General features: G+C 35.3%; 2 protein-coding genes across 8 annotated transcripts; both read left to right on the top strand.

The window, feature by feature from the left end:
* Positions 1 to 2,792: 2,792 nt before the first annotated feature.
* On the top strand, positions 2,793 to 10,306 carry LOC104244780 (thioredoxin-like protein Clot). Of its 7 annotated transcripts, XM_070152789.1 has the most exons (7): positions 2,964 to 3,101; positions 4,031 to 4,126; positions 4,207 to 4,275; positions 4,398 to 4,732; positions 5,060 to 6,921; positions 7,002 to 7,120; positions 7,213 to 7,779. In XM_070152789.1, exons 5-7 carry the CDS (start codon positions 6,426 to 6,428, stop codon positions 7,579 to 7,581), a joined length of 984 nt encoding a protein of 327 aa, XP_070008890.1. In that variant the 5' UTR covers positions 2,964 to 3,101; positions 4,031 to 4,126; positions 4,207 to 4,275; positions 4,398 to 4,732; positions 5,060 to 6,425; the 3' UTR covers positions 7,582 to 7,779. The 7 variants fall into 7 exon arrangements, with proteins under 7 accessions (XP_009798568.1, XP_070008890.1, XP_070008887.1 ...); XM_070152786.1 differs by having other exon boundaries at positions 4,031 to 4,732; positions 5,060 to 6,107; positions 6,219 to 6,921; XM_070152788.1 differs by lacking the exon at positions 2,964 to 3,101 and adding an exon at positions 3,108 to 3,436 and having other exon boundaries at positions 4,024 to 4,126; positions 4,207 to 4,732.
* Positions 10,307 to 21,467: 11,161 nt separating this feature from the next.
* LOC104244777 (small ribosomal subunit protein cS22) lies at positions 21,468 to 24,981 on the top strand. The gene is made up of 4 exons (XM_009800263.2): positions 21,468 to 21,843; positions 22,901 to 23,002; positions 23,117 to 23,416; positions 24,568 to 24,981. Exons 1-4 carry the CDS (start codon positions 21,517 to 21,519, stop codon positions 24,604 to 24,606), a joined length of 768 nt encoding a protein of 255 aa, XP_009798565.1. The 5' UTR covers positions 21,468 to 21,516; the 3' UTR covers positions 24,607 to 24,981.
* The last annotated feature ends 821 nt before the right edge of the window (positions 24,982 to 25,802 follow it).

The following is a 25,802-nucleotide window of genomic DNA, read 5'->3' as shown; positions in this document are numbered from 1 at the left end:
TAAACCAGCTTGGATATAAACCAGCATTATCAAGATGAACTGTCTTGATTTCATAATCTGAAAATTATGCTCTTAATCGAGAAAAGCAATTCCAAATGCCAAACTGCAGGTTGACAATAATTACACATGTAACCATCTCATATATGCACCTATAAGTGGTTCACATGATAGGTGAACGGGCCCATATTCACCTTTTATATATTTCAGAATCAGGGGTCTTAGTCCCAACTTTAGCTGGTATAATCAATTCATTATGAGAACAAGCAACACATGAGAATTCCTGAAGAATCTTCTAGTTCTTTAGTATATGCTTATCTGAATTCTCAAATAGCTCATTTAAAAATGGCAAATGAAAACTTCAAGTTTATCATGTCATGTGCTATCTCTTAGTAAACTTCTGGTTTACTATGGCATAAACTTTTGCTTTAGTAAACTTCTGGTTTACTGTGATACATGATATAGTACAAATTAAAGAATAAGGCGGGTAACTTCTCACATACATATTATTTTACCCCCTATGATTGTGGAAACATGAAGATTATCAATCTTCCAATCATTTGTAGTCTCAATATGATAGTCATTTGTATTAGTAAACTTCAGGTTTACTACAACATATGTTTTGACCATAATCATATAATATGAATGACATATTTGTATATAAGCTCTTCGAGAGCCTTCATTTATTATCCACAATCTAATATTTATCTGGCACTACTGGTGTCATGTATTCTTTAGGCAAACATTTAGCTCTTCAGGAGTTGTTGATACATTTTGTACTATCAAATATTGCTCAGACACTGCTGGTGTCATGAGAGAAAATCACAATCAAATAAACAATGTAAAACAATTGTTTAAGCACACGAAAACTCCTCTTCATAATATTTTTCCACTTCAGGAGGCAATTTCAATTGTGTTACTTCTTCAGGAGCAAATTTAAAATACGAAATATTGTATATCAAAGCGGTAACCACATAATCATTACATCCTTCAGGGAAAGATACATGAGTTGTTATTTCCTTCGGGGAACTCGATAACTAACCATAAAATATTAATGTGGTTGTAGTACAAATCATTCTACAAGAATGCTTTTTGCCTTAGAATGATATTTAATAAAATTATTCAAGATATTTTACGTACAACGGGTACGTGCGGTAATGATCTTTATGCCACAAAAACAAAATTTATATCCTTTGTTATTCTACCTCTTTAGGAGGTGAGTTGTGGTATTTCTTCATTCACTCCAGGGAATGAAAATGTGCTTCAGAAATAACTTTGAATAGCTTATTATTTTGTTTAAGCACAGAAAGACACAGTTTCATAATATTTTCCTGCTTCAGGAGAAAATTTCAATTGTGTTACTTCTTCAGGAGCAAATTTAAAATACGAAATATTGAGTATATATTCCTTCAATCATATTACCTCTTCTGGAGGTGAATTGTAATATATTCACATCAAAAACGTGTTCCTATTTACGCCCTTTATTAATATTGTCACATTTACTTCAGGAATGAGCTAATATTTATCAAAAGTTCTCATCCTTCAGGGAACAGAACATAATTATTTGAACGTGCATTAATCACACCAAATCGTGTGATGTCTTAGAAGTTCTTTTACAATAATGCTACTTCAGGAGCAAATCGAGGCATGCATGTACTGTAGAGAATATTTCTCTAGTTTATCTTCAATTGTAACCATAGAAAGCCTAAATTATCACTTCTTGTGATCATAGGCATATACCATTTCTGGTAGTTAACAAAATATAGTTACAATGAGATATACGAAATATAACCACTTCTGGTGGTTGTATATTTCTTGCAAACTCTGCTGGAGTATAAGTGGATCTAACAATGTCATCCACTTTATAGTTTCCTATGCAATATTACTCTTCTGGAGTAAAATTAAAATCTTAATTCGAAAACGAGTAAGTGAAAAACGAAACATAAAGATATATACAAATTATAGTGTTTTAAAATTCATAAAATGCTCCAGAATCTCGTCCAATGATTATGGCTCACTTACTAGGTTCCTAAGTACCTTTTTTATTTTATTTTAATGGCAGTAGCACACATAGCAAGTAAAACGCATAACTTATCTTTGATGGTGTCTGCTAGACCCATCATATCAAGATGAATTTCAGCATCAAGCACCCAAGACACGTAACTTTTGCCCGATATATCCAATACTACAAAGTCACGTTTAGAAAGATTTGGCATTATTTACAAAAAGAAAGTTCGTACCTTTGATACTTTCAAAGTATTTGCTCGAGATGGCAGAGTCTCGTGCTGATAACGTGTTATAAAATAAAGACTATAAAGTAAAGACAACTATAGAGAGAAACTGATATATTATTCGAATTCAAACTCATGTACCTAATGAACTGAAATCTCTTCTATTTATAGAAGAAAGGAAGTTGCTACGCAAGCTGCTGTGTAAGCTGCTATTACAAGCTGCTGTGTAAGCTGCTATTACAAGCTGCTGTGTAAGCTGCTACGCAAGCTGCTGTGTAAGCTGCTACTGCAAGCTGTTGTGTAAGCTGCTACTATACCAGACATGGATAATCTTCTACCTAGGGTAATGTTTATCCATAACCGGGAATCGAAGTGATAAGCTTCTTCAGGAAGCTTATTTCCAATAGAGTACTAAATAGATAAATATATTTACGGTGGAGTCACATATGGATAAGCTTTTTCAGGAAGCTTATTTACAACGAAGTACTAAATGAACATCCATTTTTTTATAGTAGAAATATATAGTAGAAATATATATAAAACAAAATATTAAAGGAAATATGTAGAGAATGCCTTGGCAAAACCCGTATATATATAACAAAATATACTCTCTTTTTCTTCCCAGTTCCCTCGAAATAAATTTGACCTAATCCTTAAACCTAGCAAAACTGGGGCACAATTCTCGAACTGAAATTGAATTGTAGCTGTAAGTAAGTAACGAAGAAAGAATGCCGTTGAAGGTGTTAGACGCCACCATAGCAACTTTTAATGGCGTCTTTGAGAAGTTCAGAGCAGAGGCGCCCCAAAACAAAGCAAATTTCATCCTATTCTTGGCTGATATAGACCCTTCTACCAACCTTAGTTGGTGCCCTGGTAATTTCTGTACTATTCTATCGTTATATGGAATTAATTAATAATGTACCCTGTTTTACTTTTTTGCAATTAATTGAGTGTTGTGGAGAAGCTTCTATAATCTATCTTAGGTTTTTGTTTGCACTTCCCTTCTCTTTTTGTTTTACAAAAAGAATTTTATGTAATTTTTGTATAATTGCCGTTGAGTTTGTTGGTGCATTGGTGGTCTTGAATCTTAACATACGAGGAACTGAAATTGGATTTGAAAAGCTAGCTTTTGATCCTGGTGGTAAACTTGATAGCCGATGTTTAAGAATGTATTATGTCAAGTAAATAGGATGGTGGCGTTTCTTCAGGTGATTATTACTTCTAAGTAACTCTTTTTGTTCTTAATACTTTTAAGGGCGACATATTCCTATATGCTAAAACTTTAGTCAGTTTTGAGGTCAGTTCATTTTAAACTGGTTTTTTGTAATCCATTTCACCTATTAAAGTTCAATTCGAAGAGTCGTATGAGCTAGAGAATCCTAAATGATGATGTTATTTTAGTATATCAATTTTATGGGTTCATAGAATTTCTGTTGGTATATGTTTAAATTATTTTTAGATATAACACAAAGTGGCTGAATTCTGAACAATTTTGTTCAAATATACAGTCTAATGATCATCATGGTCTACCACGAGCTCTACCGTCTTCTCAGCTCATGGTATAGTATGGTCTATTCATGATGATTGGGCCTACTGTAGGATTAGCTTGAGGTTTGTCTCTACTGTTTAGTGGGGAGTAACTAAGATCTGTCATCTTTTGACTTAAGGAAGAATAAACTTTTTCGGTCATTCTAGTTCATTTGATGTCAAATAGAAACTTTTTGCCAGTAAACACTATCCAAGAAATTAATTTATAAGTTAGCGAGTATGCCTTTAATTAGAGCTGGTCTTGAAGTTATTAGATTCATGCGGAGTGAGGAGAGGCGTGGAGCAAACCTCTCTCTTTGTGTTGAGACACGTCTTCACATGCTCTGACTTTCATTATGATCAAGGGAGAGGTACGATCAGCTTTCCATCTCTAACTGACTATAATAGGGTATACTTAAAAAAAATTCACAAGCATGGTGATGTGGTACAGGGAGCAAAATGACTCTTATTGTTGGACTAGAACCTGTGGAACTCCCCTTGAGATGAAGGCATTGTCAAAGTACGACTGTTAATGTTCTCTCGTTCAAGTATTATTGTGTTTCTTTTCTTTAAAATGATACACCTCTAAACGTATGAGTTATGCCTGCATCTTTGGCTAATAGTCTACCTTGTCTCTGCCAGAGGCAGTGTTATTAAAAGCGCTCGCTTCTCGCTTTAAGCGATGAAGCGAGGCGAGGCGCAATGGTAGCGCTTTTCTGGTAAAAAGGCGACTCACATTAGAAAAGCGTGCGCTTTTCTCGCTTAAGCGAGAAGCGAAGCGTTAGAAAAAGCGAGAAAAAGCTCGCTTAAGCGAGCAGAAGGCATCAACTAGGGCTTTTTTAAAAATTTTGGGCAAATAAACATACGAGCAGAAGGCATCTGTTACCAAAACATACGCTCTTCAAGGTCTTCTTCTCCAGCTCAGCGAACTCCAGCGACGACCACTGCTGCTCCAACAACTTCTTCTCCAGATCTCAGTAAGTTTCTTCTTTTTCTTCTTCTTCTTCCTCTGTTCTTTTTCTTCTTCTTCTTCTTCTTCTGTTCTTCTTCTTCTAGTCTTCTTCTTCTCTTCTGTTCTTCTTTCAATTTTTTTGACTTTTTAAGCGCTCATTTTTTGCCCTAAACGACTTCTTTTTCTTCTGTTATTAAAAGTTTCTTCTGTTATCATGATACTACTTCTTTTTCTTCTGTTATGCTCTGTTTTCTTCTGTTATGCTCTGTTTTTTGTTATTAAAAGTGCTCTTTATGCTCTGTTTTCTGTTTTCTTCTATGAATTAATTGTTTTTTTTGGTTGTTGATTGTAGTAAATTTAATTTGATTATTCAATGTCATCAAGCCAAAAAAGAGATCCAGCTTGGGCGTATGGAGTTGCAGTTGGCAATAATAACTCAAGAGTGCAATGTATCTTTTGTCAAAAAATGTATAACGGTGGAATACATCGTCACAAGAGACATCTAATCGGTGGTTTTAGAGATGTCAAAGAATGTCCAAGTGTTCCGGATACTATTAAGAAAGAAATGAGAGATTATGTTGAGAAAAAAAATGAGTTAAAAAATCCAATGAGCCATGGAGTATCTATGATTAATCTTCTTGATGAAGATAGTCAAATGGATGAGGATGACCTTGAAGTCAATGATATAATGAGGCCACCTCCCTCTAAATCTCAAAGAAAGAATTCAACAAGTGGAAGTGGATCATCCACCGCCGGTAGCAATGTGAAAGGTCCTCTTAATCTTTTTTTCTCACAAAAACCAAATGAAAAGAGAAAGGGTGAAGCTGTTGACTTAGAATCTTGTAAGAGAGTTTGAGGGAGCGCGCTGTAGATACTTTTGCAAGGTGGATGTATGATGCGGGGCTCCCTTTTAGTTGTGTGAATTACACCGATAGTTTTGGTGAATTCATTGAGGCCGTTGGCCAATATGGCCCGGGAATAAAGCCCCCTACCTATCACGAAGTAAGAGTTCCTTGTCTAAAAAAGGAGGTGGAGAAGACAAACAAGATTGTCGAGGAGCATAAGGTGCAATGGAAAGTTTATGGTTGTTCCATTATGATGGACAAATGGACTGCAAAAAATGGAAAAATGGTCATTAATGTTTTGGTGAATTCTACGATAGGTAGTGTGTTTCTTGAATTTTATGATGCTAGTGACTCCTCAACCAATTCCAATAAAATGTTCAACTTGTTTGAGAAGACAATATTGAAAGTTGGACCGGAAAATGTGGTTCAAGTTGTCACTGATAACGCAAGTGAGAATAAAAAAGCGGATGACATGTTGAAAGGAGTTTTCCCAAATATTTATTGGACTCCTTGTGCTGCACATTGTGTCAACTTGATGTTTGGTGACATTTTCAAGTTAGCCCCATATTCTACAAGTGAACAAGCGGTTCTTATTTTCTATTTTAAGTTTTTAACCTTCATGTTAATTGCTTATACTTATTAACTATGAAATTTGACTTCCTACAGTTTTTGCTAAGGCGATCAAGATACATTCTTACATTAGTCAAAGGCCGTTGTTGTTGAACATTATGAGGAGATACACAAAACAAAGAAATTTGGTGAAACCGGCTAAGACAAGATTCGCAACAGCTATCTTGACCTTGCATAGCTTTTACCTGCAAAAGCAAAATTTGCGAACCTTGTTCTTGTCAACCAAATGGAGTGAGAGTATCTATGCAAAGGAAGCTCTTGGAAAAGAAATTGCGAGATTTATTATTGGTCCATATTTTTGGAATGACACTGTTCAAGCACTTAAAGTTGGTAATCCTTTGGTTATTGTACTTCGTTTGGTGGATGGGGAGAAAAAACCACCAATGGGATACATTTATGAAGCCATGGATAGGGCTAAACAAGCTATTGAAAAGGCATTTGATCATGATAGGAGGAAATAGGAGAGTGTTTGAAATCATTGATAAAAGGTGGGATGATCAGCTTCATCAACCTTTACATGCAGCAGGGCATATTTTGAACCCCGGATTGTTTTACACAAACAATGAGAACAAGACTTTAGATTTAAACGTTTGGAAGGGGTATCATGCATGTGTTGCGAAGTTGGTGCCAGATGAAGCGATGCAAGACAAAATAGGGCAAGTGCTTGGTGTGTATATGCAAGCCGATGGAATTCTTGGATTAGCTTCGGCCATTAGAGGCAGAACCAAATTGGCACCAGGTGAGCAACTTTTTTCAATTGTTTTACTCTTTAGAGCTTTAACTTTCAAGTTATTAACTTCTAAAATAATACTTCTGCAGTTGAATGGTGGATGCAATTTGGTTATGAAGTTCCAAACTTGCAACAATTTGCTATTAGAGTTCAAAGCTTAACTTGTAGCTCATCCGGATGCGAGAGAAATTGGAGTGTTTATGAACATGTGAGAAGCTATATTACATTATTACTAGATTAAAGTTTATCTCAATTGTCCTAAGTACTCCTCTTAGTTACTTTCTACATCTTATTATGCAGATTCATACTAAGAAGAGGAACAGGCTTGAGCTAAAGAAACTCAATGATCTCGTGTTCGTAAAATATAATAGAACATTGGCTCGTCGTTACAAAGCTCGCAATATCATTGATCCAATTTTATTGGATAACATTGATGAAGCAAATGAATGGTTAACCGGAGGCCCCGGAAATCATGAAGAAGAAGTGTTTGAAGGAGAAGGTCTCACTTTTGGTCATGTTGCTATGACAAGTGGAGTTGAAGAGAATGTTTATGGTTTTAGGGGAAGTACTTTAAGGAGCAAAGAAAGAGTATCTACAAGTACAAGTACATGTAAAAGTAGAACCCTAATTAATGAAGCCTCTGATGAAGAAGAAGATGATGATGACTAATATAATAACTCGAACATGATGACACTTCAAGAGTTTGGAGATCTTGTTGAAGAATAGGATGTTGCTCCTTTTGTGATTTTGTTTTGCATTTGCTTAATATGTTATGACTTTTGAGGATTATTCACTATCTAGTTTTAGTATCTATTATTTGCTTCTTGATTCAAGAATTGAAACATTTGCTTAATATGTTATTTTTAACGAGTTCTTAGCTCTATTTTATTTTTTTAATTTATGTGTTAAATTGCGCTTCACAGCAAAAAAGCGCGCGCTTCGTTTCGCGCTTGAAGCGAGGCCTCGCCGCTTTTTTGCGCTTAACGCTTTCCAAAACACTGCTCAGCACTAAAGAAACCTGCAGAAATGTCAGTATAGTGCTGAAATGCTCAAATTTGTTCAAAACTCAGCCGTGCTCCTGGGGATCCCGTCCAATCATCCCAACTAGTCCGTGTATCCTATACAAACTTGTCCAATGACTCAAAACACATCTAGAAGCATCAGATGTAAAAATCATGATCCAAACCAAAATATAAACTTTCTTACATTCTAATTTCTCAAGATAGGTCTGTATCACTCTCAAACCCTTTGGACCACCTCTAAATCATTCCAACAAGTTCAAATAACCTATATGGACCTATCCAAAGGCTCAAAACACGAAACAAAATGTAATCACAAAAGTCAGCTCCAAGTCAAACTTTCATTTGTTTTATTAAGATTAAGACGTCTAAATCTGAATATTAATATGTATATTAAGATTAAAACGTCTACATCTGAATACACATCTGGATGTTAAAATATTCTATTAAGATCTGAATACTGAATAATTAAAACTCTTTGTTTTCTCCACATCGGAATGTATAAAAAATTTCTTTATTTAAACAGTAATAAATATAAATTCAATCGAATAATACTGATTAATTTAATACTATATTTATAAAATATCTTAAAAAATTATATGGTGGTAAGGATTGGTAGTAATGGGTGGTGGCTAGTGGTGGTGGTAGTCTATAATGATAGGGTACAGCGATAGCAGTGGTGGTTAGTGGTGAAGTGTAGGAGTTATGGCCAAATGTTATTTTTTGCATAAATTTTCTAATGTATAACATCTTAATGATATTAAGACTCTGTTATAGATCTTAATCACAATCTATTCGGACCCATTAAGTGGTTGTAAAATTAAAAAAAACTACAAGCAGACTTAATGGTTAAGATCTGGATTATTAAGATTTAGTTCTAAAAAACAAATCCACTTAATGACTGTGATCTGAACGATTAATATTCAGACCCCCATTAGGTGCAAGCAAATGAGGTCTTATGAACTCTAAAGTTTTTCAAATTGCTAATTTTTAACCAAAAGCGCCGAATCCTTCCCGCACCATCGATCACCCGATTCGAATATATGTACAAGTTCAAAATCATTATATGAACCTATAGGAACCTTCAAATCACCAATCCGAGCCCGTTTACCCAAAATATTGACTTTGGTCAACTCTTTTAACTTAAAGCTTCTAGTGAGAAACTAAGTGTTCCTAATCACTCCCGAACCTTTCAGAACCTGAACCACCCGTACGGGCAAGTCATAAAACATCAAATGAATACACGGGAAGTCTCAAATAGGGAAAGGGGATCCTAGAACTCAAAATGACCGATTGAGTCATTACACTTGCACCGATAACCATAAAGTAAATATAACTCTAGGTCTGGGAGGGTTGTTGATTATCAAATGTCTCCAATACACTCTAGGCACTGCTCCAATTAGTTGCAGGTATACATGTTTTATCATACTCCTGTTATTAGGTGTCCTGCTTTGCATATGTATAATCAATGTTCTTGCCCCTATTATCTTTCTCACCATCCAACTAGCTTGTTGAGTTATTTTCATCTGCTCTATTTCAATCCACTCAAATTTGACCAACCCACCCATTTTCCACCCCTAATCTTAGACCGTTGTAGCTAGTTCAAACATGGAATGCTTGCTTTAGCCCTTCTTAATGGAGATCTGAAGTCCTCTAGATCAATCTAGCATAACCTTATTAGCTTTTTGGCATACTTTTTTGTTATAGGATGCTATCAATTTTGTTGTCCTGGTGGGGGAAGGGTTTAGTGCAAATTGTTTCAAACGAGATTAGGATAATATTGCATTGTCTGTTGGATGAGCGTCCAGTTTTTCACTTTGACCAGAGTTCACTCTTCTTCCTTTTCTGTTTTTGTTTTTGCATCACCATGACTTTGCAAAATCAATCGGCGTAAGAATAGCTCAGTCTTTGCTTTTGTGTTATTTGGTGATTCCATATGACAACAGTTTTTTTTTTTTTTTAAAGATTGTGTAAGAGCTGAACCTGTGATATACAAGAAGATGGAAGAATCAGCAGAGGATATAGCACTGCTGAGGGCTTATGTTGGAGACAGGCCTACTTGGAGGACTCCACAGCACCCATGGCGAGTTGACCCCAGCTTCAACCTCAAAGGGGTTCCAACCTTAATCCGCTGGGAAAATGATGCAACCAAAGGTCGTCTTGAAGACAGTGAAGCCCACCTTGCCCACAAAATCGATTCCCTTCTGATTGGGAATTAAGTGAAGGCTTATATTATGGCGGGACTGTGTCTTAATAATATTTGAGCAGCATGGCATGCTTTAGATTGATCTGCACTGGAATAAATGTTGTGAATATGATGGTTTCAGTATTTTGCGGAAGATGGATTTTTAAGAATGTCCCATTTTTCTTTCTCATGTCATTATTTACTCCAGGAATAATATTAGTAATTCGTAGAAGAATATCAGGACTGTTATTCCATAAAATGACGCTTTCCCTGTCCGAATTTAAAGATATAACGAGTACTACTCAATTCCAAAATCATAGTTGTTATTGACTATGAATCGTAATATAAATATTCCGCTTATAATGCTATCAATTATAAGTAAGATTGAAAGTTTTTATATTAATAAAAATATCATGCAGTATATAAGCCTTAGGTATTCTATAAATTCATTTCTCCAATTCTAAATTAAGTTGGTTGAGTTAACTTCACAGTAGTTGTTTACATCCAACACCGAATGCAACAATTGAACTACCCACCAGCATCAGACCCTTCCATTTCCGTGGACGAACCCAAATTAGCCAATGCATCTGCCTCCACATTTTCCTCCACATTTACAGGGACGCTAGGAGGAATCTGAGCTCTTCTATTAGCATTATTAGAAGCACCCGATAATGCCTGTTTCAACTCTATCATCACCTAATGTTTTCGTGAGAGGTGATCCATATTGCCTTTTTGTTGCTCTCTGAAGATTTTGTCCATTTCAACAATATGTTCATCATCCACATCATCGAGAGTTGTTTCATCTCCTTCATTGCGGATTTCGCTGGTTGAATTATCACGTTGGAACACGTCCTCACGTTCATTGTGTTATCCAACATTATAGGAATTGTTGACATAATTAGCTGCCATATCTGATTTTTCTTTTGCTAAGAAAGAAATCAAAATTTGTTAGTAATAGATGAATGGATCAAAGCAATTACACTTGTCTATGCACCAAGGTGGGCGCCAAATGTTTACCCTTAAAACAGTACATTTGAATTTATAACGTGGTTTATAGACACATGAATTAATCTGATCCAACAATATAAAATAAACAAGAGTGAAATTAAGAATGTAAAAATAACTTAAAGAAATACAAGCCTGCTGATATGATGAGCTTCTCCGGAAGCAGTAGTATGAACAATATTAAGAACAAAAGAAAGCAAGTAATTTTAATTTGAGAGTAGAATAGAGCCTTTGTATACAAAATAAATTTTCGTTTGCAATAATGGATGCTAATTCTCCTATTTATAGCTATGTCTAGGGAGACAAAATACTCAAATCAAGCTCCTCTTGACTGAGAATAAAATCGTCATTGATGACTACATAACGATTGACTATAAATGCAGATATTCTCAGTAAGTTTGTAACGCCCCAGACTTTAGACAGAGTCCCACATCGACAAAACACAAGATGGATGCTGAGTATGTAAGTTAACAAGCCTTAGACCTTAGTGACGCATGTTAAACCCGTAAGGGCCTAGGCCCAGAGTGGACAATATCACTAGCGGGCTGGGCTGTTACAGTTGGTATCAGAGCCACTCTTGTGTCAGCCTTGCCGATTATGAGTCAGAGTTCAACTGAGTTTAGGCAAATCCCGGTTAGGCGGGACAAACCTCAATGCTGAATCTAGGCAAATCCCATGCGGTGGGGCAAACCTCAGCGAGGACGCTGAGTCCATAAGAGGGAGCGTATATAATACCCCAGACTTTAGACAGAGTCCTACATCGACAAAACACAAGAGGGATGCTGGGCATATAAGTTAATAAGCCTTAGACCTTAGTGACGCGTTTTAAACCCGTGAGAGCCTAGACCCAGAGCGGACAATATCACTAGTAGGCTGGGCTGTTACAGAAAGCTGCTCATTGAATGTTATCCGATATCAATTCTTCAAATCTTTGTTATCGGTTATCATGTCATCGGAATTCATCCAGCACCGGTCATATGCTTGCAACCAGTATTGACTATTTGCTGACTCACATCCTACCTGTCTTTAGCTCCACGTGTCACCTCCTCATTCGTTCAACTGTCACTAACCAAGTTTATCATATATAGAAACGAAATGCTAAAACTCAAAATGAGGGATTGTGATGTATAGTGGCAACCCCATCTTCACCTAGTCTAGCCTAATAATTAAAATTTCCACTTATTATCGAAAAAATAATATCTTCGAGTAGGTAAAAAATCAACCTGGTAAGAATATCCCAACCTATCAAAAATCTCGACTACCATTTATCCTTTAAAAGAATTTCACTTAGAATTCATGCTTTCAACAGTGGATCTACTATTTTCAAACCCTAAGCAGTAAGAAAACAAACTAAAATGATCATTTTTCAAAACGCTGCGATGTGTTTCAAGGAAAAGAGAATAAAGATGCATTCCATAAAAATCTAACAATCTAGTATTTTTTTTCCATAGCTGGATTATTTTTCTTCCACAATCAATGTCACATACATTAAATTTGATGTTGAAATTGTGAAATTCTTTTAAAATTGACAAAGATCCGGTAAAAGAAAAAATTGCAGAGTTCCCACAATATACCTATTGTATACTACAGATTTTATATACTCAATGTAAACTTAAATGTATACTCACGTATAACTCAGTGATTTGATGTTGAAATTGTGAAATTGTTTCAAAATCCGCAAAATCTTCCAATAAAAAGATCACAGAAATCCCACAATATACCTATGTCTATTTTTTTTGTGTGTTTACTCGATGTCAACTCAAGGTATACTTATTATAAACTTAGTGAAACTACAATTATACAGTGAATATACAGTAAGTATACTTCAAATATACACTAACATTCCTCCAAAAAATGAAGCACTAATCCTTCCTAAAATCGAACCTTTACAAGACCTAGTCACTAAATTAAGAAGTTTTTTTTTGAACATAAAAGCACGATATTTATATTGTTTAAAATACATTACAAAAGGAGGACATAGTCTTTAAGGCATTACTGTTGCCCATACTTGCCAAATAAGTACAAACACGGATAGAGATGCTTCTAACACTATTACATAATTCATGCTTGTTCGTCAATACTTCTTGTTCATCAAAATAACGTGGACGAGCATAATAGAAATATTTGGTAAGGGGGTGGGGGAGGGTAGGGGCGTGCTTGATTGCTTCTTTAGCCATCAAGTGTGCCACTTCATTGTCTTCTCTAAAGTTATGCTTGTGAGCACGTGATTTTTGCCCTACTAGAACTACTCCCAAAAAAATTCAAAATAAAATAGTTTTGTGTCGCTTGTGATTTATCTGTATTTGTCTGTGCATGTTTATTCTATTTTAATTAATGAAAAATACCAAAAAATATATGTGTTGCATTTGCATTTACGATTTAGTTTTGCAATTTAGGATTAATTAAACAATAATTGGTTTTACGAAAATGAAAAATCGAAAAATAACGTACTTCGCATTTTTAGTGTCTAATGTCAAAATTGTGTGATTATCTTTGTATTTAATTTTGTGTGATAATTATCATTGAGGGTTAATTAGTATTTTTCTAAGTTAATTTTGGCTTTACAATTTATTTTAGAATTTTTGGTAATTAGGAATTAAAAAGAAAATAAAAGAAAAAGAAGAAACAAGAGAAGAAGAGTTAAAAATCGGACTGGGCTGATTTTTAAAAGAAAGGTTCAGGCCCAATGTCACACCCCAACCCAGGCCCAAACCGGCTGGTCTCAGAGACGGCCAGAACGACGTCGTTCTCTGACGCCTAATCTGGGCCGTTGATATGACTTGATCCAACGGTCCAGGTCACCCCTCCCATAACCCGTGTTGACCCATTCCCCATACCCGTTCCTATACCCGCCCCGACCCCATTACTACTAAACGACCCCGTTTGACTTAAGTAAATTAATCTGGACCGTTGGTTCCCATCATCCAACGGCCCAGATTAATCAACTTAGTTTCAATATGTCAAAACACCCCTTCACCCCTTCACCCCCCTCATTTTCACCCTTCGTCTCTTTCAGAGACGAACCAAACGACCCAACCAAACCCTAGCCGCCCTCATACCCCTTCGCCTGAAAGCCGGCGGCAACGATGCCGGTGACCATGAAATTCACACCCCTGAACCTTCTAACCACCCTCAACACAAATCCCTACCCCTTTAACCTCGAATCATTCCAGTTTGTTTCGAATCTTCAATCGAAGATTCGAGCAAAACCCTAAACCTACCCAACCAGTCCCAAGTTCACACCCCAACTCCACCTGACCTCCCTCGTTCCCAAACCACCCCTACTTTGGCTCGAATCTTGCTAGAACTGGTCGAATTGTAAATCGATTGAAGAACCCTAGAAGGACCAAACTTGGAGTCGGTCCGAGGGGAAAAAGAAATTGGGGTTTTAATCGACTTTAGTCGAGTGTTCTCAGTCGAGAACACTCGATTAAAGTTCGTTTTTACCTCAAAAGGTTCAAGTCGAAGGTCAAACTGATTGGAGTTAGGTCTATAGATTTTGAGGTATTTGCTTTCCATTTCTTTTTCATTTTTTGTTGTTGTTGTTTGTTGTTTATCTGTTTAAAGTTTCATTGTAGTCCGGTTTTGTCAATGATTTTCCTCCTCCTCTCTTCGGACCTTTTTCTTGGTCCAAATTTTCTGTTGTTGATTATATGTTATAACTATTTAATCAATTGAATAAGTTTCGTCGATTAGTCCGGTAAGTTTGAGTGTTAGTTTAACACGATAGTAGTTTAATTTTGGTTTTGATTTCATAGTTCATTCCAGTCTGTTTCCCCTCCTGCTTCATTTATGTTCTAAATTTTGTGTTGAAATGAGCCTGTTGGTAAATCTGAACTTAGACTGAGCCTGTTGGTATATTCAGTTCATCACATTGAACTGAATTTATTGGTCATTTGTTATCCTGAATCTGTCAATCCCCTTAAAGCTCTTCTGGCTGTTTCTTGTTTTGTATTCCAATTTAATTAAGCGTATGCTCGTCTAGTTGATTTCAGTTCATTTGTTTCTGAGCTAAATATGATTGGTTCCCTGATATAGTTAGTTCAATATGTGCTGCCCTGAACCCTTAGTCTTCATTTTTGATGCCATTTGATTTGATATGAGTTTCTATCTTGAATTACTGACTGATTTGATAAGTTGAATTGGTTATAGCTATTGTAGTTTGTTGGTTAATTAGGATTCAGCTTAGTTAGTTGGTAGGTTTGAATAGGTTAGAGCTGAAAGGTTTAATACAGATTAAAAGGGATTGGGTAGGACAGTAATTTCAGGGACTTTAAGAGGGTATTTTGGGATTTAAAAGGTTTGAAAATGGTTTAAGTTGAATGTTCTGTCCACTAAGTACTAATGTACCATTAAAATAATGCATTAGTGGGGAACACAACATAATGGTAGGGGAAGGCTTAAAAGGGATTGATTAAAATATGTTGCCCATGCCTGTTTGAACATTAAATAAGGAAAAGACAAGGGATAATGGAGAAAAACATACTCTAGTGGAATTAAAAAGAAGATCATGGGCAGAATTAGTTTAAGAATTCTGCCTGAGTGCTCTTGAGAGCTGGGCAAGGTCAGTGTTTGGGTATAAGTGGGGGGATTTTGGACAGAGTTGGGGATCCTTTTTTAGTCTGGTCTTGGTTTTTCTTTTGGGCAGACCTTAGAGGAAAAGAGCAATCTGAAAAGAGAGAGTAAAAGATAAAGGAAGAGAAACAGACAAGAAAAAATATATTCCATTGAGGAAGTTTGATTCTAGTTCATCTAGGAGTAAAATAGCTTAAGTTTTCTTGGTATTGTTGAGTAACTGAAGCTTGAAAGGTACAAGAATATGATTTCAAGTTGAATCTGGTTTGTTCGACTGAGTTGATTGGTTATTTGCTTGGGTTTATTGATTGCTGGGTTGATTCTTGGATTCTCTGGTGTCATATGTTTCTGAAAATTCTCCCATCAGTTCCGCATATATCGGTAAAGAAGCCTGTATTGCTTTGTGATAACCTATGATCTAATCTCCACTACTGTTACGGAATGTTCCACCAATTTCTGTTGCATTATTGTTAGCAAAAAATGCTCCATCACAGTTTAGTTTAATCATGTTTTTAGGTGGTTTGTACCACTTGATCTCAGTTTAGTAAAAGATAAAGGAAGAGAAACAGACAAGAAAAAATATATTCCATTGAGGAAGATTGATTCTAGTTCATCTAGGAGTAAAATAGCTTAAGTTTTCTTGGTATTGTTGAGTAACTGAAGCTTGAAAGGTACAAGAATATGATTTCAAGTTGAATCTGGTTTATTCGACTGAGTTGATTGGTTATTTGCTTGGGTTTATTGATTGCTGGGTTGATTTTTGGATTCTCTGGTGTCATATGTTTCTGAAAATTCTCCCATCAGTTCCGCATATATCGGTGAAGAAGCCTGTATTGCTTTGTGATAACCTATGATCTAATCTCCACTACTGTTACGGAATGTTCCACCAATTTCTGTTGCATTATTGTTAGCAAAAAATGCTCCATCACAGTTTAGTTTAATCATGTTTTTAGGTGGTTTGTGCCACTTGATCTCAGTTAAAACTTTTTTGCTAGTGAAGGGGTTTCTTTCTATGAAGAAAATATATTCCCATGCAAGGTAAATAGGTCTATTAACATCCAAAAAACAGTTGAGATTGTTAATGTTGTTTCGATTTCTGTTTCTCCATATTTCCCATATGCAGTAAGGAAATAGGATTTCCCAACAAATCTTGTTAGAGTTATGACGAATGAAAAAATACCTTAGGTCAACAAGCCAATTTACATCACTAATTTTGTCTAGGGAAGTGAGGCCCATGTTCGTCCAGAATTGGCGTGTGAATGAGAAGTTCAGAAAAATGTGTTGGATGTTTTCTATTCCTAATATGCATGTGGTGCAAGTGGTGTCAAAATTCATACCAATTTTGTTTAGGTAAGCTCGACATGGAATACGCTTATGCATGCATTTCTATAGGAAAATTTTAATTTTATTTGGACAACGAAGGTCCCAGATCCATTTGAAGGAGTTGGAAGTATAATTGGGTTTATTGAGAATATTATAGCAAGACTTAGTAGAGAAGGTATCATTTGAGTTAATGCTCCAGCTAATTTCATCAATTTTAGAATTGTTATAGGTATTGGAGTTAATATTTTTAATTACCTCACGAGGTAATTCAAAAGATATGACCTTTAAATCTCAATTGTTGTTCTTGATTAGGTTCCCTATTGATAGGTTAAGGTCACTCTTATTGATAGGGCCCTCAATTGAGCTTCTTAGGGATTTGGAATTGTATATCCAATTGTTACACCATATATTCAATTGGGAAGTAGTATATGGATGCCAAAGAATACCTTTGTTACAAATTTTCCACCCCTTGAGAATGGATTTCCAAATGAAGGAAGTGTTAGTCATCGATTTAGAATTAGCATATTTGGCCATAATGGGATGGCACCAAGGAATGGAAGGGTATTTTAAGAGTCTCCAGGCTAGGCTAGAAAGAACGACCAAATTTTTCTCTTTTGCTTGACGAATACCCAACCCCCCTCAATTTTCCCCTAGAAACAGTTTCCCAGCTAATTAGATGAAGTTTTTTAGCAGTACTGGTGGAGCCCCAGATAAAGTCTCATTGAATTTTATCAATTGTTTTTAGGGTTTTCGGGGGAAGAAGAGTGTATTGCATTAAGTGAGAAGGAATTGCTCCTAAGGTATTGGATGCTAAAGTGGTACGTCCAGCCATATTAAGAAAAGGGCATTTCCAATGGGAAGGTTTGGAATGTAATTTGTCCAAGATGAATTGAAAATCTTTGGCTTTTGGGGAATGGTTAAGAATTGAAAAATCAAGGTATTTTCCAAATTCATTGGTAGATTTTATACCAAAAAGAGATGTTAGGAAGTTGGAGTGGTCTTTTGAGCAATTTTTAGGGATGGCAATCCTTGATTTAGCCTTGTTGATGGCTAGACCAGATTCCATACTGAAAAAGTCCATGCATTTTTTTTATGCAACAACTTGTTTTTTTGTTTGCTTTTCCCGTAAGGGTTATGTCATCCGCAAATAAAATATGGGACAAGGAAGGGCCCCTATAGCCAATAAGAATAGGATCCCAATTTCTAAGATCAACTTGGTGGTTGATTAGTCTAGATAATACTTCAATACATAATGAATATATATGGGGAGAGAGGGTCTCCTTGACAAATATCCCTACTAGGTTGGAAAAAGTTTGTTCTTGTCCCATTCACTAAAATCCCCATTGAGCTTGTTGTTATGCAATGCATAATGAGCCTGGATATCTTTGGAGGAAAATTGAAGTATTGAAGGGTCTTGTAAAAAAAGACCATTCTAACCTATCAAAAGTTTTTTCTAGGTCCAATTTAATAATCATATCCAAGTTGACTTTTTTTGAACGTCTAAGGTTATTCATAATCTCTTGAATTATGATGACATTATCATTAGTTCTTCTATTTTTAATGAAGCTGGATTGCATCGGGCTAATCAGGAGGGGAGAAAAGGCTTTATTCTATTAGCAATTATTTTAGTAATGATTTTATAAGCAGTATTGCACAACCCAATAGGTCTAAAGTTGTTAGCATTAGGAAATTTGAGAATGAGACATAAGTATGCATCATTGATGCCACTAGGTAAGGATTGAATTTTGAAAACTTTGTAACAATAGAAAGTGAAAGAGTTTCATATTATATGCCAATATTTTTGGTAGAAGAATGAGTGAATGCCATCCGGATCTGGTGCTTTAAAAGGTTTGAAGGAAAAAGTTGCCTTAGTGATTTCCATGTTGGTAAGAGGGTAATCTAGGCAGCTTAGATCAACCTTCTTGGCACTTGAGGGATCAGTGATTGAATTGTTTTTTTGGAGAAGTAATCTTAGCAGTTTTAAAAGCTTCCATAAAGAAGGAAAGTATGTGACCAATTATTTGCTTGGGTTCAGAGATCCACTCCCCATTATTTTTGGTGAAGTACATTATGGCATTACAACGTTTACGATTTGATGCCATAATGTAAAAATATTTGATGTTGGCATCACTTTCATTAAGCCAATTACTCCTAGACCTTAACTTCCAAAAGTCATGTTCCATATGAAAAATATTATTATATTCCAGTTGGAGGTTGAACTCAAGATTTTGTAAGAAGTCACTATTTGATAATGGGGGAAAGTTTGGATTCCATTTAATCTAGCTAAGATTTGCTTCTTCTTTTTTAAAAATATCCTCAAACGTAGTATTTTTCCATTTTATAACCTCATTTGTAAAATAGTTTTGGGCATTAATCAAGTCTTTTCCTAGCCAACATTGCTTGACTATATTGATAAAATTCGGATGCCTACACCAAATTGTTTCCAAACGGAAAGGTTTATTACTACTATCTACATTCCTAGGGATAAGATTAATGAGTAGCGGATTATGATCCGAGTGGGTTTTTGGAAGGTGTACTACTACAACTTTAGGGTATAAGGAAATCCAATCTTTGTTAACAAAGATTCTGTCTAGACGTTCCATGATTAACCCTTTTAATTTTTTTCTATGGTTGGACCATGTATACTTACAACCTTTGTAGCGTAGATTTAAGAGGTCACATCGGTTAATACTATTCCAAATCGAGTGACTATGTCTACGGTTTATGGGGTTACCACCAAGTTTGTCATAAGAAGTGATGACATCAGTAAAATCACCCCAAGTAACCAAGGCCCCTTAAAACTATTGCTAATATTTTCTATATTGTTCCACATTTCAAACACGTTTAAGCTATAAAATCAACATTTGACGTGTAGAATAGGATATTTCTTAACCCTCACTGTTTCTTTAAGTCAAATATTATAATTTGCAGGTATGAAATTAACTTGTGTTACATTGTTAAATTTATGAAAGGGAAAAATTAGATAGATTGTGGTGGTTTTGCGAGAGGATTTTAGCTACTGCACAAGATCGATTATATATTAGTTACTACCTTTATATCATCTTTGTAAAATATTAGCGGATGCCTTTCCTCACAAGGAACCTTTTGGATATGTAAATAGATTAGTGATTATGATAGAGAAATTAATGAAATATTTTGAGCTAGAAATACTATGTAAATAGATTAGTGATTATATCTAAACAAGTCAAACTAATAGTTTGACCTCTTCCCGGTGTGAAAGATTACACTAAATACTGATGAAATATCGATATTCAAATCATTAGCAGTGGCGGAGCCAGAAATTTCGCGAAGGATGTTCAATATTTAATACATACATATAAAAAATAAGTTTGACCTATATATACAATATAAATTTCTATATATACAATATACTTTTTTGAGCAAGGATGTTCGGTGGACCACCTTTCAAAGTATGTGGTTGCGCCACTTCTTATAAGTGCTAATCATAAGTGCTTGTAGAGATTTTTAAAGATGATCAAGTAAAGTGGATGATGGGATATTCAGGGAAGGTAAATCTTACTTTTAGATTCATTACAGAATATGAAGTAGCAAACAAGGACAAAAATTAGCAAAAAGAAAAAATAAAAATAAACTATATACTTGTTGTCAAGCTTATTAAAGAAGAGGATATACAGCGTGACACACTTTTTTGAACATCGAAAATAAACGTTGGAAGCCACCTAGACCACTATTAAACATATCTCGCGGAAGGCAAATTAAAATGCATAGTTTGCTGAAAATAAAGGTCATAGACATGAAGAAGATTTGTGCTACGAAAATTTTAATTTAATTTTTCAATATGCAATAAAATAGAATAAGAACCTTTTGGAGTCAAATTCTTTTTACTTAGTTTAATTAAATTTGACAAAAATCAACACTAAATTCGGTTGATATACCAAAAAACTATTATATACTCCCTGCGATCCACGATAAGTGACCAATTTGCTTTTTTATTTTGGTCCAAAATAAGAGTCCATTTATATAATCAAGAAAAAATTCAATTTATTTTTCCAAAATTACCCTAATGCACATATCCCTAAAAATCATTTACTCCTCACATTTGAAAGTAAAAATTACCCTAAATGCTACTAACTATGCTGCAACATTAATGAAGGGTAGTTTAGTCACACTAGCTATTTTCGTCTAAAATTTAGTATTTCCTTAATGAGTGTGCCCAAAATAAATTGGTCACTTGTTATGGACCGGAGGGAATATTAATTAAGTTAATCTATAGTTAATAATTTCAACTTTTCGCAAACATTTTGAAATTCAAGACAGAAAGGGCCCTAACTGATCTGCAATAAAATGCTGGCTCAAAATCATAGAATTCAATTTCCAACTGGAGTTATTGAAAAGGCAATGGCTAGAAATGTCATTGTACTTCCAAGCTGGATAAAGTGATAAAGCCTCATCGTTGAGTTGGTTTACTCTTATCTTCATTGACTCACATTTCCCCTGCAAAGTCTCTCACCGAAAATGTCTACCCTTTCATCTTTCACCATATCCCCAACTTTCCTGCAAAACCCCACAAATAGAAATAGAAATAGAAATAGAAACAGAAATCCCTCAATTCAACTTCCAAACTTGTCTCTTAAACCACAAACAGCGCTCACCTTCTCACGACCCAGAGTATGCTTATCCACGAGAACGAATGCCGTTGCGGAAGAAGAAACTTCAGTCTCTACAACGGACCCCTCTTCGGAAGCCGCCAGACGACTTTACATTGGTAACATTCCTCGCACACTAACACCCGATGAGCTCCGTAAAATCGTTGAAGAGCACGCCGCCGTCGAGAAGGCCGAGGTATAAACATGTTTCACACCCAACCAACTAATTCATAAATTTGTCTTTTATTTCCTTTTTTTTAAACTTAAATTCTTTTACTTGGTATGGGTACTCTAAAAGATAACTGCTTCAACTTTTACTATATAATAAAATTTAAGTAACAATTAAAACAAACATAAAAGTGACAATACAATACAACAGGTAATAACCATCCAAATAAATTGTCTTATTTGATAATTAAGAAATCCCGAAGGTGAGCTGATGCACGGTTCAAACTCAGCAGATAATGGCCTGCTCCTATACCCTTCTCCACTTAAATACCCAACCTTTGCAAGTTCAAAATCAAAGGGTGCCGAATGAACTGGAAAACTTACTGGAAAACCATTTACACAAATTCTCATATGCCTATTGGTGAACACATTTGCTGGTCTAGTAGAGTAAATGGGAGTAATTTGGGGAGCCTGTTTGACTCAAGAAAATCTCCAGAGAAGAGGCTTTTTCCCGTCTAATAGGTGCTACTTATGTGAGGAGGATCAGTTGAACATCTTTTTCTGCACTTTAGAATTTCTAGATAGTGTTGGGACCTTTTTCTGAGTATATGTGGTATCTCTTGGGCAATACCTAATAGCATAAGGGGTTTACTTGAGCCCTGGCAAGGGCAGAGGATTCAGAAAAACTTGAAGCAGATTTGGAATAGTACTCCTATATGCATACTTTGGATCTTATGGCCGGAGAGGAATAGAGCTTGTTTTGAAGGCCAAAGAGACCATATTTCTAGAATTAAGAACAAGTGTTTACCGAATCTTTTCTTATGGTGTAAGGGTAGTCTTATTGGTAGCACAAATGAGTATATGGATTTCTTGGACTTGCTAAGGGGCAGACAGTAGATGTAGTCTTTATGTTGTGATCTGCATTCCCTTTGTTATTGTACTACTTGTACCATCTTGATACCTTCTATCAATAAAACTTTTACCATTTCACAAAAAAAAGAAGAAGAGTTATTATAGAATATAGTAAATGGATATTGTGAGTGATTGCTACATTTGTTAACAATTTTTCTGTTTTGCATTGACAGGTTATGTATGATAAGTACTCGGGAAGGAGTCGTAGATTTGGGTTTGTTACGATGACGACAGTTGAGGATGCAAGTGCTGCTGTTGAAAAGCTTAATGGCACTGTAGGGGCATACATGCTTTACAATTTAACAACAACCAACATTAAAGTTACTGAGTTTTGTTCTAGAAAAGGATTGAGTTATTGACATGTTCCATTTTTTTAAACTCTTGAACAGGAAATTGGAGGTCGTGAAATCAAAGTAAACATAACTGAAAAGCCATTATCTTCTGTGGGTTCATCACTTCTCCAATCGGATGATTCCAAATTTGTTGACAGTCCTCACAAAGTTTATGTTGGTAATCTTGCAAAAAATGTAACTTCAGAGTCGCTCAAGAACTTCTTTTCTGAGAAGGGGAATGTTTTAAGTGCAAAGGTTTCCCGGGTTTCAGGGACCTCAAAGTCTAGTGGATATGGTTTTGTTTCATTCTCTTCTGAAGAGGATGTGGAAGCTGCAATATCATCTCTAAACAATGCGGTAAGTGTATCACTTTTATATTAGATACACGAGGATTGGTTTACTTTGATGCAATAAAATCCTATATTAGTATATGGGTTTGTTTCATTTTCTTCCGAAGAGGATGTGGAAGCTACATTATTATCTTCTAATGATGCAGTAAATTTATCACTTCCTATTAGATAGATGAGAAATGGCTTTCTCTAATGCAAAAAGTCCTATGTTCATCAGAAGTAAAAGATGACAACTTTTATTTAACATGCATTGCTAGGATTCGAGGTCCTCTATATTAGGTATGATGAAAAATATTCCATTTATCACTTCAATACCCAAAATTGTACCGAATATATTTTTCCATTGTATCTAATCCGTTTTGTAAAGGAGCAAATAGTTCATGAAAATCAGCTTCTCTAGAATTTTCACTCTCAATGGTGTGTCTTCCTGCAAGTAGACTTTACTGCAGGTGGTGTCCATTTCTGCTTTTCACAGGCCTAATTACTTGCAATGGAAAAACAATGCCTTTACTTTATTTGCTGGAAACGTAGAGTTGTAACTAATTAAGTATTGGGTTAAGAATTCATCGAATCAAACTTTTCTCTTTTTCCTTTTTCTTCTAAATGAGTTATATTTTTGTTACTAAGAGGTGTTTATCTTTTACAAGAGATTTAGAGGACTAGGGAATCATTGAATCAATGTTTCTCTTTTTTCGTTTTCATTTTATATGCTATGTTTCTGGTACTAAGAGGTGTTTATCTTTTATAAGAGATTTAGAGGCATTGGCTAAGAAGAGGTATATGAATGAGTGGTAAATGAAGTAGAGGGACTTGTTTAAGCTTGGTTCTTTGAGTAAACGTGTAAAAATACTGCACTGGCATGGTTGCTCCTGCTGATTGTGGAGTAGAGATGTAGTATATTAGATGACTTTTATGAGCTTTGATCTTATTTCTTTTTAGTTGCATTTGCCAGAATGAATACTTGAAGAAACTAAAGTTTTCCGTCTAGCGTGTTATTGCAGTGCCGGCATGTTTGAAAAACAATCTCATCCGTGTTTAGGCTCACAGCTGAATGTGATAAATAAGACTGATTAAACCACGTCACAATATGATTTTTCTACAAGTCTGTTTGAGTTGAATTAATATGTGACCAAGCTTGTGTTTCTCCGTCTTCTGCAGCTGCTTGACGGACAGAAGATTCGTGTAAATAAAGCATAAAACATAACACACCGTGCACTTAACCAAATGCTATGGAGATTTGGTATTTTTGTCCGAAGCAGAGTCAATGATCAAGCTGAGACATTTATAGGCTATAGAAGGTTACGTCTTGATTTGGTATGCAAAGAGCTTCAACCTACTGAATACTTCCATGCATTGTGAACAACACGTCTTTCTCATGTCTATGACTCTATTCTAGCATACTTCCATTTGAAAATGATATTGCAATGAAGAATATGCATTCTTGGCCACGCTTATGTAGTTGCTTTGCTTATTGGGCCGAAATGAAAATTGTTGTAAATGATCATTTTCTGACATTTGATGTTGTGGCTAGAACTTTACCATATCACTTCTTACAATTTCCGATTTCAACAATTTGCCAGGTGATTGGTACTTTCTAAGTTTCATATAAATGGCCAGCTCGCCGCATGTTGAGATCTTGGTTTGGATCATAAATGCCCCTAAAAATCGAAATACTTGGTGATATTACGTAGTTGTCATGTGGACATACATTATTTGCAAACATTGAAATATTATAAGCAAATCAATATTTGTTTTATAATTTTGTCCATTATTTCAATTTCAACTTGAATTAGAGAAGTTGAAAAATCTTGCGCGAGGAGTATTTTAAGGTGAAATAATGGTTTCCACTCACAAATTATTAAAGGAGTAACATAATATGTACACAAGGGTTGATATGTAAATAAGCAAAGTGTAGATGTGGTTTTGCACTTAATAAAAGGTTGAAATTGAATTAGTTGTATTAATATATAGCAACACGTCTATCTCAAGCTGAGCACACTTTCCTCTTTTACCATAGCTGGACTATCTGATTAACTAACAAAAAAACTCAAGAATCAAGTGTTGACTCATTCATTGAGCTAAGAAGAGAGAATAGGGATCGAGCTGAATAGTTAGAGTTTAATTTTCTGATTCGTTTTCAATATCTCATTATTTCACTTACTCGAAGCTTCAATTATGGGAGTAACTCTAGGATACGTAAATATAGAAGTAATAGAGTTGTTGCACAATCATCCACTCTATCTACAAGTATTGTGTAACGACCCGATATGTCGTTTTGAGTTCTAGCTTCCCATTTCATGATTTGAAACCTTACATAGTGAGACCGTTTCGACATTTTTTTTGAAAATTCGAAAATCTGAACTTAAGAACTTTGAAATCTTTGCGTTTTGATC

Source organism: Nicotiana sylvestris, chromosome 8, assembly GCF_000393655.2.
Source record: "Nicotiana sylvestris chromosome 8, ASM39365v2, whole genome shotgun sequence".
NCBI lineage: Eukaryota > Viridiplantae > Streptophyta > Magnoliopsida > Solanales > Solanaceae > Nicotiana > Nicotiana sylvestris.
Note: the sequence above shows the minus strand (reverse complement) of the source record. Positions and strands in the feature narration are given on the sequence as shown.

Bases quoted from the DNA above. Each gene is read 5' to 3' on its own strand.
- LOC104244780 (XM_070152789.1), top strand. From the start codon at position 6,426: ATGCAAAGGAAGCTCTTGGAAAAGAAATTGCGAGATTTATTATTGGTC. The intron at 6,922-7,001 runs GTGAGCAACTTT...ATACTTCTGCAG, and splicing joins CAGAACCAAATTGGCACCAG to TTGAATGGTGGATGCAATTT. The intron at 7,121-7,212 runs GTGAGAAGCTAT...CTTATTATGCAG, and splicing joins ATTGGAGTGTTTATGAACAT to ATTCATACTAAGAAGAGGAA.
- LOC104244777 (XM_009800263.2), top strand. From the start codon at position 21,517: ATGTCTACCCTTTCATCTTTCACCATATCCCCAACTTTCCTGCAAAAC. The intron at 21,844-22,900 runs GTATAAACATGT...TTGCATTGACAG, and splicing joins CCGCCGTCGAGAAGGCCGAG to GTTATGTATGATAAGTACTC. The intron at 23,003-23,116 runs GTAGGGGCATAC...ACTCTTGAACAG, and splicing joins TTGAAAAGCTTAATGGCACT to GAAATTGGAGGTCGTGAAAT.